This window comes from Antrostomus carolinensis, unplaced genomic scaffold (assembly GCF_000700745.2).
Source record: "Antrostomus carolinensis isolate BGI_N321 unplaced genomic scaffold, ASM70074v2 scaffold30104, whole genome shotgun sequence".
Lineage (NCBI taxonomy): Eukaryota > Metazoa > Chordata > Aves > Caprimulgiformes > Caprimulgidae > Antrostomus > Antrostomus carolinensis.
Genome location: NW_010313315.1, coordinates 3,129 through 11,847, shown reverse-complemented (window position 1 = coordinate 11,847; position 8,719 = coordinate 3,129). Strand labels below are relative to the sequence as shown.

General features: G+C 58.0%; 2 protein-coding genes across 2 annotated transcripts in view; one reads left to right on the top strand and one right to left on the bottom strand.

Moving 5' to 3' along the window:
- Positions 1–4,928, top strand: part of ADGRG3 (adhesion G protein-coupled receptor G3) — a gene marked incomplete at its 5' end in the record, with an annotated part of 5,191 nt that extends 263 nt beyond the window's left edge. The window contains 11 exons of the mRNA XM_029084819.1: positions 1–5; positions 88–196; positions 1,209–1,349; positions 1,435–1,557; positions 1,641–1,680; positions 1,766–1,887; positions 2,369–2,466; positions 2,605–2,876; positions 3,632–3,725; positions 4,168–4,454; positions 4,849–4,928. The exon at positions 1–5 is cut by the window's left edge and continues 149 nt beyond it. Of these exons, the coding sequence (XP_028940652.1) occupies positions 1–5; positions 88–196; positions 1,209–1,349; positions 1,435–1,557; positions 1,641–1,680; positions 1,766–1,887; positions 2,369–2,466; positions 2,605–2,876; positions 3,632–3,725; positions 4,168–4,454; positions 4,849–4,928 (1,371 nt within the window). The remainder of the gene's footprint in view (positions 6–87; positions 197–1,208; positions 1,350–1,434; positions 1,558–1,640; positions 1,681–1,765; positions 1,888–2,368; positions 2,467–2,604; positions 2,877–3,631; positions 3,726–4,167; positions 4,455–4,848) is intronic.
- A 1,636-nt stretch (positions 4,929–6,564) lies between these two features.
- LOC104524451 (uromodulin) overlaps positions 6,565–8,719 on the bottom strand; it is a gene marked incomplete at its 5' end in the record, with an annotated part of 4,983 nt that continues 2,828 nt past the window's right edge. The window contains 4 exons of the mRNA XM_029084818.1: positions 6,565–6,665; positions 7,307–7,451; positions 7,835–7,994; positions 8,645–8,719. The exon at positions 8,645–8,719 is cut by the window's right edge and continues 153 nt beyond it. Of these exons, the coding sequence (XP_028940651.1) occupies positions 6,565–6,665; positions 7,307–7,451; positions 7,835–7,994; positions 8,645–8,719 (481 nt within the window). The remainder of the gene's footprint in view (positions 6,666–7,306; positions 7,452–7,834; positions 7,995–8,644) is intronic.

Sequence of the window (8,719 nt, the reverse complement as noted above, 5' to 3'; positions counted from 1 at the left end):
CTCAGGTAATGGGCAGGGGTGGCCACGGTGGGGTCTGGGGGCTCAGCCCCCCATGTTCCCCAGTCCCACACCCCTCCCGCCCCACAGGCTGCTGCAGTTGGCAGGGTTGGCGCAGAGTGACAGGCTGAAGGTGCTGCTCCTGAACATCAGCAGGGATGTCACACATGATGTCCTCATCACTTTTTCACCCACACAGGTGAGATGTGCCCCTCTCTCTCACTTGGAAGGCCCTACGCCTTCCAGTCACCCCTCAGCCTGCTCTGGGACTTGGTGTGTCATGGTGTGCTCTTCCCCCACACTGCTCCATGGGTTGTGTCATGGACCCATGTCAGCTTTAGCATCCTCAGTTCAAGAGGGACGGGGATCTTCTAGAGAGAGTCCAGTGGAGGCCACAAAGATGATTGATGAGGGGTCTGGAGCATCTCCCGTGTGAGGAAAAGCTGAGAGAGCTGGGACTGTTCAGTCTGGAGAAGACTGAGGGGGGACCTTATCAATATCTGAAGTGGCTTCCCTTCCCTGCGGCAGCAGATCCTCTGCCTTCCTGTGCCGCGCTGGTGTCTGTGGGGCTGTTAGGGGAGCATCATCAGGGGTTATTCTCCAGATATTTGGGACCCCTGTTCCCCAAATTAACCATTGAAGTGTTGGAGGAGGCTATTCCACCTGTGAGTCCAGTCTCTGGAGGGAATATTCCTGTGCAACCTGGAGTAGGGAACCTGCTTTGGCAGGGGGGTTGAACTGGATGATCTCCTGAGGTCCCTTCCAACCCCACCATGATGTGATTCTGTGATCCTTTGGCAAGGAGTCATGTGAAATGGTGCTTGGGAGGGAAGAGCTCACTCCAAGGAGCTGTCCCAACAGCAGGCGGGTGGTCAGGGTGAGAGGGAGGAAGAGAAGGAGGAGGAACATGTGGGACCTTGTGCCTCCTGCCTACTCTCAGGCCCTTCCACTCTCTGGATGTCCCAGAGGACCACATCCTGTGGGGTCATGGTGGGTTGGGCCTCTCCTGCCAGCTGGTCCCAGCTCTGCCCCTTTGCTGCTGAGTTCTGGGATGAGGTTTCTCTCCTTCTGCCCTCTGGGTTCCTGCCAATGTTGCTGAGCAAAACCCACCCAGGCAGGGCTGAATTTGTCTCTGGAGCAAGGTTGGTGGGTCCCAAGCAGAGAGGTGACACTGCCAGGAAGCAACCCCCCTCTGCTGTTCTCCACTGCAGGGAGCGGTCATGCTGAACATGATGGAGGAGGGCAAAGCAGGGAAAATCCAGCTCCCCAGGGAGATATTCCAGTCCCTGAGCAGCCAGACAGCACGTGTAGTGGTGACGGTCCTCAACACCCAGCAGCTTGGCATGTTTGAGGTATGAGCTGGCATTGCCAGCATCCCTCTGGCCGCTGGCACTTGCTACCTGCCAGCTCGGCTCAGGCAGTGTTGCCCCCATGCAGGAGGTCAACCAGACGGGGCAGGTCCTGGATGACACTGTGGTGGGCATCACGGTGGGAGACATGAGCATCACCGGGCTGCGGGACCTTGTGCAGCTCACCTTCGCCCATGGGCAGCTGCCCCACGTAAGCCAGACGTGCCCTCCCTCCACCTCCCCTCTGATGCCCCTCACCGTGGCCTCAGCTGATGCCACTCTCTCCCTTTGCAGAGCATCACCCCACAATGTGTCTTCTGGGATCCCAGCCAAGGTGTGGTACTCAGCAGGGCTGGGTGTGGGACTGGGCACGGGTGCTTTGCCCGGTGCTCACGGCTGTTGTCCTGCGCCTGTCACAGGGCAGGCAGGAGGCTGGAGCAGCAGTGGATGTGCCACACAGCCTGGGGACAATGGGACAGTCTGCTCCTGCGACCATCTCACCTTCTTCACCCTCCTCCTGGTGACAACCCCACTCGCCACAGTTCCTGCTTATACCCCAGCTGTGCTGCCTGCCCCACCTCGGTGGCCCCTCAGGTGTCACCAGCAGCTGCACAGGGGACAGTTATAGCTGCTCCCAGATCAAGCCCAAGTCCCAGAATCATGCCCAGCCCCAGCTCAGGAGGACAGCAGCAGCTCAGCAGAGTGGGTACGGGGTGGAAGCAGCCCCCAGGCTCTGGAGCAGCGAGGCTTGGGTTCCCATCTTCTGGTGGAGGCTCCGAGGCAGGGGGTCAAGGAGCCTTCACTCATCCCTCACCCTGTCCCAGGGAGCATTTCCTCTGAGCCACCACCACCCTGCTCCTCCTGAAGACCTTCCAGGGGGACAGAGCAGTGGCTTGTGTGGGGACCCTGCAAGCAGCTCACTGGGTCTACCAGTCCCTGCAGCTCTGGTAGCTGCAGGCAGGTTTTTCTAGGTTGGTCCAGGACCTGTCTGACACAACATGTGTGTGTTTGGCAGAATCCAGCTCTCCACAACACAAGCCTTGATAGCTGTTGCCACTGCTGGCTGTGGGGTAGCCATGGCTTTCTCCATCTTCACCATCACCTTCTGCATCTTCTTAAGGTAGGACGTGCCAGCAGCTCCCTGGGGACTCATCAGGCTGGCAGAGATGTGGGGTAATGACGGTGCCTCTACATGAACCTGCTGTGGTCCAGCATGGGGCCCTGCTCAGCTGTGACCCCTGCCTTTCTGCTCACCCAGGTGCAGGCTCAGGTCTGAGGAGACCCTCCACATCAACCTGGGGCTGCACATGAACCTCATGGGCAGCCTGCTCCTCCTCAACCTGGCCTTCTTGCTCAACGGTGGACTCTCTGGTGGGACCTGCAAGGTCTTGGGGGGGTTCACCCACTACTGCCTGCTCTGCTGCTTCACCTGGACGGGGCTGGAGGGCTGTCACCTCTACCTCCTCTTTGTCAAGGTCCTCGGCACCTACATCCGCCACTACCTGGAGAAGCTGTGCCTGGTTGGCTGGGGTGAGCACCACCAGCCTGGGAGAGAGCTGGGGTGAGAGGGGGTGGTGGGGTATAGCCGGAGGGGGAACAGGGTGATGTAGTGATGGGCACAGTGTGAGCAAGTCCCCATTCTGCCCCCAGCTCTTCCAAATGTGGTGGTCAGGGCTGGGAAGTGTCCTACATGGGCTTGGTGCACGAAATTCAGGGCAGCACCTGCAGGCACCCTCCAACCCGCTGGGGACTACCTTCCTGCTCACTAAGCAGGTGATGTTCTCCAGGGTCCTTGTTTCCCCACTGCAAGCCCTCCACAGGCACCTCGGGGGCATTGGGGCAGATCATCTTGCTGAGAGGTTAGGAGACACCTTGAGCCCTGCCACCCAGTGCTGTCCTTCCCTCTCCACATCATGTCCCAGCGGCAACTGTTGTGCTCCCAGCACTTGTGCAACCTCAGGGGGTCCCTAAGCCCCATCTTCCCAGAGGTCACCACATCCAGGGCCACGCAGAGATCCCAGGCTGACCACCTCACCCACTGCTCACTTTTCTGGCCTCTTCCATGTGTCTCCCTTGTTCTTGCCACCCAGTGCTGTCCTTCCCTCTCCACATCATGTCCCAGCGGCAACTGTTGTGCTCCCAGCACTTGTGCAACCTCAGGGGGTCCCTAAGCCCCATCTTCCCAGAGGTCACCACATCCAGGGCCACGCAGAGATCCCAGGCTGACCACCTCACCCACTGCTCACTTTTCTGGCCTCTTCCATGTGTCTCCCTTGTTCTTCCAGGCTTCCCTGTTCTTGTGGTGGGGGTGGCAGGAGTCATCGGCAGCTATGGAGAATACAGCATCCAGACAGTGGACCATCAAGTCATAGCCCACCTGTGCGTGCGCCACCACCCACAGGGCTTAGGTGGCCCTTAGTCATGGGGAGTGGTAACCTGGTCCTGCCAGGAGCATGGTGGTGGGGGGCTGCACCCATCCTGCTCAGCTTCCACTTCCCTAATTGTGATTACAACACAGCAGCTCTCTACTGCTGTGGTAACCACCACCACCTCTCGTGTTGAGCCTCCTCAGTCATGCCTATAGGCCTTCAGGTCATGGAGGGACATCTAAGGTCCCCCTGGAGCTTCTCCAGGCTCCCTCCCAGCTGAGCAACCTGAGGGCAGTGGATCTGCACCACTGCCCCCCCTGCTTCACTCTGGGCTTGTAGAACCCCACCCCAAGGGTGGCTCTACATCCCCAACACGTTCCCCTGAGAAGGCTCCCACTGGTGCTGCTGGGGCTGGCAGAGCTGCTGGAGGGACCGCAGTTGTCTCTTTTCAGGTGCTGGATCACTTCCAAATACCTCCTGGTCCACTACATCACCAACTGTGGCTACTTTGGCCTCATCTTCCTCTTCAACATGGCTGTCTTTGGGGTGGTGACCCAGAAGAGCTGCTGCCTGCAGGGCACGAGGGCAGTGCAGGGGGACCGCAAGGCCTGGAAGGTGGCCCTGGTGGCAGTGGGGCTCTTCTGCCTGCTGGGAGCCACCTGGGCCTTGGCACTCCTCACCCACAGCACCTCCTCTGCGCCAGTGCTCTACCTCTTCACCATCCTCAACTCCCTCCAAGGTCAGGGCCAGCTCTGAGCTGGGCCTCCTGGGCTTGGGTGGGGAAGCTGGTGGAGGCAGGAGCCAGACTGGCAGTGGGTTGACCAGGGGTCCCAAGGTACCAGAACCAGAACCATGATGGCGTGGAGCTGATCATGGCTCCTAACCATGTCCACTCTGCCAGGGGTGTTTTTCCTTCAGGGAAGCCATTCCTCAGCAGAAGAACAGGGACATGATCCACTCAGGGCATGTCCCAGCCAAATGGTCCACCTGAAACATGGGAAGGTCCTGCTGCAGGAACATGAGCAAGATGGGGGAACCCTGTGGAAGTGGCAGGGAAGTGCCAGCAGCATCCTGGCAGGATGCTCCCCACCATCTCCTGCTGCTGCTGAGTGTCTGCCTTCCCTTCCCTGCAGGATTCTTCATATTCGTCTGGCTGGTCATCCTGTACTACCCGAAGATGAAGGAGACCACTGGCTCCGTTTCCCAGGACTAGCTGCTTGTTGACCTCCCTCCCTGCCTGTGCGTGTTCCCACTGCAAGCGAGCGTCGATCCCGACGGAGGCAGCTTCCCCACGGAGGATGAGGGCTCAGTTTACCGTGCCTCTGCTTGCTCTTCAGTGGGCACGGTCCACCTTAGCAGGGCTCTTTGCTGTGGCCCTTTCATTCCCAGTGGTCTACCTTGGGCAAGGAGCTTCAGAGACGTCCTTTCTACCAAAGTCCCTCCACGCTGCAGCTCCCCCATGATCTCCAAGTGCCCCTTATCGCATTCCCCAGGGGCTCTTGCAGGGGCAAGGAGGGAGCCCATGAACCACTGGCCTACAGCCAGGATGGCTCTTCGCTGGAGATGGCCCTTGGTGCTGGGCCAGCCCAGCAGTAGGTCTTCCTGCAGTTAGAGGTGGGAGGATGGACTTTCTCCAGCCCAGACTCCGGAGGTTTAGACCTAGGAATTAGCAAAAAAAGAGAAATCCCACAAGCTTCTTTGCAATACGTCCTCTCCAAACGAACTGGGGCCAAGCTCTTTGGGCAGGGATCTGCTGGAGGTCCCTCCTGCAGAACACCATCTGGGGACAGTAAGGATTTCCACAAGGACACTGTGCTTCAGCCAAATGTACACACGCAGCCGCTCACAGGGAAAATGCTCATCTTCTCCTTAACTGTGTTTGAGTATTAAATCTCTGCCAGATGCCCAAGTACTAGGGATTTAGTCCTTGATGCTGACAATATCGTTTCTTAGGGATGTATTGATGGGCAAAAGCCTCGCTGGCCACCCATCGTGAATGAAAGAAGAAATCTGTACGGCCAAGCGTCCATACACACGCGTGTGCATGCACACACCGAGCAGCCCTTGCTCTGCTAGTGCTGCATCTGCATCACACAGAACCCCCCGAATCCAGCTTTGGTGGGCAAGTATCTAGTGTGGGTTCACAGAATCACAGAATGTCAGGGATTGGAAGGGACCTCGAAAGATCATCCAGTCCAACCCCCCTGCCAGAGCAGGAACCTAAATGAGATCACACAGGAAGGCGTCCAGGCGGGTCTTGAATGTCTCCAGAGAAGGAGACTCCACACCCTCCCTGGGCAGCCTGTCCCAGGGCTCTGGCACCCTCACTGGAAAGAAGTTTCTTCTCAAGTTTAAGCAGAACCTCCTGTGTTCCAACTCACACCCATTGCCCCTTGTCCTACCATTGGGCATCACTGAGAAGAGCCTGGCTCCATCCTCCTGACATTCGCCCTTTACATATTTATAAACATTAATGAGGTCTCCCCTCAGTCTCCTCTTCTCCAAGCTAAAGAGCCCCAGCTCCCTCAGCCTTTCCTCAGCAGGGAGATGCTCCACTCCCTTCGTCATCTTGGTGGCTCTGTGCTGGACTCTCTCAAGCTCCCCACATGCCTGGGTGACTCTGCGGAGGAGGAGAGCAGGAGGAAGGAACTTGCCATCCCTAGGTGAATGTTTAGAGAGCATGGGTGGGCCAGGAGGGGATGAGAAGGTCCTAGGGATGTTACAGGGAACAGAAACACTCTGATGTGACTCATCTTTCAAGCACCGTTTGCTTCCTTCCCAAAAAACCCTCGAAGGACACAGGCAAAAGCCTCTCTGCTACTGCCACATTTATTTGGAAACCGCCGCTTCTACACCGTTTGCTGCCTCGTGCTGCCAGCCGCTGCAGCCACAGCGAGCACACCAAGCGCACACAGCAGGATGAGGGCCCCAGGGAGCCACGGGTTGGGTCCTGCTGGAGAGGAGAAAGGTTGGTTACACATCTGGGTCCCCCCTAAGCTGTCTCTGAGCCCTGGCACAGCATCTCCTGATTGGAGTCTGATTCTGGAGAGGTCATCTCCTATGAAGGGTAAGAGCCATTGGAGGTGGAGGTGCTTTGGGGCCTTGAGGGCACTCACAAGACTTGGTCACCCCAACTGGCCTTACCTGGGGCCTCCACCCACACCCACTGCTCAGGGGCTTGGCATTCATGCCTGGTCTGAGCTGTGCTGTAGGTGGGCTTGCCCCCAGCCCTGCTCCCAGCCCACTGCTTGGATCCCCCTGGATTGACCGTGGGGCTCAGAAGGAGCCTGCCTCGCTGGGTTGATGTAGAGGTCCAGTGTGTAAACCCAGCCTTCTGGCTCCTGGTCCCTTCCCGCCCAGCTCCCCTCCTCAGCCCAACCTTGCCTAGTATGGAGCTGCTGACGCAGAGCTAACCTCTCTGAGCTGGTTTGGCTTCTGGAGCACACCATGCATGACCATGACACCTGAAAGACTACATGCTCCTGTGCAGGGTGGTGATTTTAGCAGACTTTTTTTAATAACCTGGCATTGCCTGGACAGTTGCAAGGGTCTGTGAGCTGCTCCTTGCCCTCCCTGGAGAGACACGCGTACCTGCCAGGTCCTGTTGGTCAGTCTTGGAATGGTGAGTCTCTGCTCCCGAGGAAGGAGGAGCCAGGAGATGGATGGGCCCATAGGAGATGATCTTATTGTAGTCATCCTCCAGTGCCCGCTTGTTCCTCCAGTGCCTGGGGCATTGCTGTCAACAAAGCCAAGGGAAGGGTGATGGGACCAGAGGGCAGGGGAGAAGCCTGCTCCAGGGGGTGAGAGCTATCCTGGTGGTCTCCTCCCAGCAGAGTCATAGTTGGGGCTGAAGCCTGGGAGCAGTCAAGTGCATGAGAGGAGCTGGTTCCTGAAGGGACCTTAGCCAGCTCCTCCCCAAGTCTAGCATAAACCTCTCCTCCTGCAAATATCCAAAAGACAGAGGGAAGAGGAAAACGAGCTCTGTGGTGGATTCAAGCCCTGGTACCTTCAGTTCAGGGCCCTGGGGTGAGCTCCTGCTGCTGGGAGGCATTGATTGTGCTGAGGCACCTGAGCAGAGCCCCTTCTCCAGAGGAAGTGCAGGGCGCTGGGAGAGCTCACCTTGGCACAGGGCTCTGGGCTGTTGGGGAGACAGAGCCGGACACGACAGTGCAGGAACACCTCAGGGTAACCAACAAACTGAAACATCTGGAAGCTGAACTTGGCAGTAGTGCTCTCTCCAATGGCATTCAGGTATGTCACTGTCTCATCGTGGGGGCACCTGGGACACAGTGGCAGAGTCAGGAGGTAGCAAACAAGGGGGAACATCCCAGCCTGAGACACCAGAGCACACAGGGACCGGATGCAGCCCCCAAGCTTTGCTGAACAGGAGTATTTCTGTCTCAGTGCCAGTGGCGACGCCTTTCCTTGGCACCCTGCATTGTGCCCAGCTCAGGAAGGAGCTGCCACCAGCACGGGATCTGGCTCGTGTCTTGATTTGTGGGTCCACAGCTGCTCTGCAGGGGAGAAGTGAGCCTGGTTGCGGCTCCCACTTCCCGGATATCCGCGTTCCTGGCTTCAGCTTGGCTGCAGCCATCTCTAATGCAAGCTCTTCACCAGACACCTCTCTGCACATCCCAGCAAGGTGGCCCCTCTCCCCTCCTTGCCCTCTGCCTCTTCAGCTGGCCAGGAGCCATGCTAGAGGGGAGGCAGCACTATTGGCAGCAGAGCAGGGTCAGGAGACAGGGCTCAGTTCAGAGCGGTTGGGGGCTCATCTATGGGGCTGTTACACCTGTTCAATGATGGTGTCCACCACAAGGTTCCACCTACTGGTCATTGATCCCTCACAGCAACCCGTTCTTAGCACCCAGCAAAGAGAGGTGACTGTGCTCACGGTGCAGAGACCATACATGCTAGGGGCACTCCACTCACCCCTTCTCAATGAGTTTGTGGTGAACGTCTTGGTAGGGATCCGTGCTTGGTGTGGCCCAGCAGTCCTCAATGCTC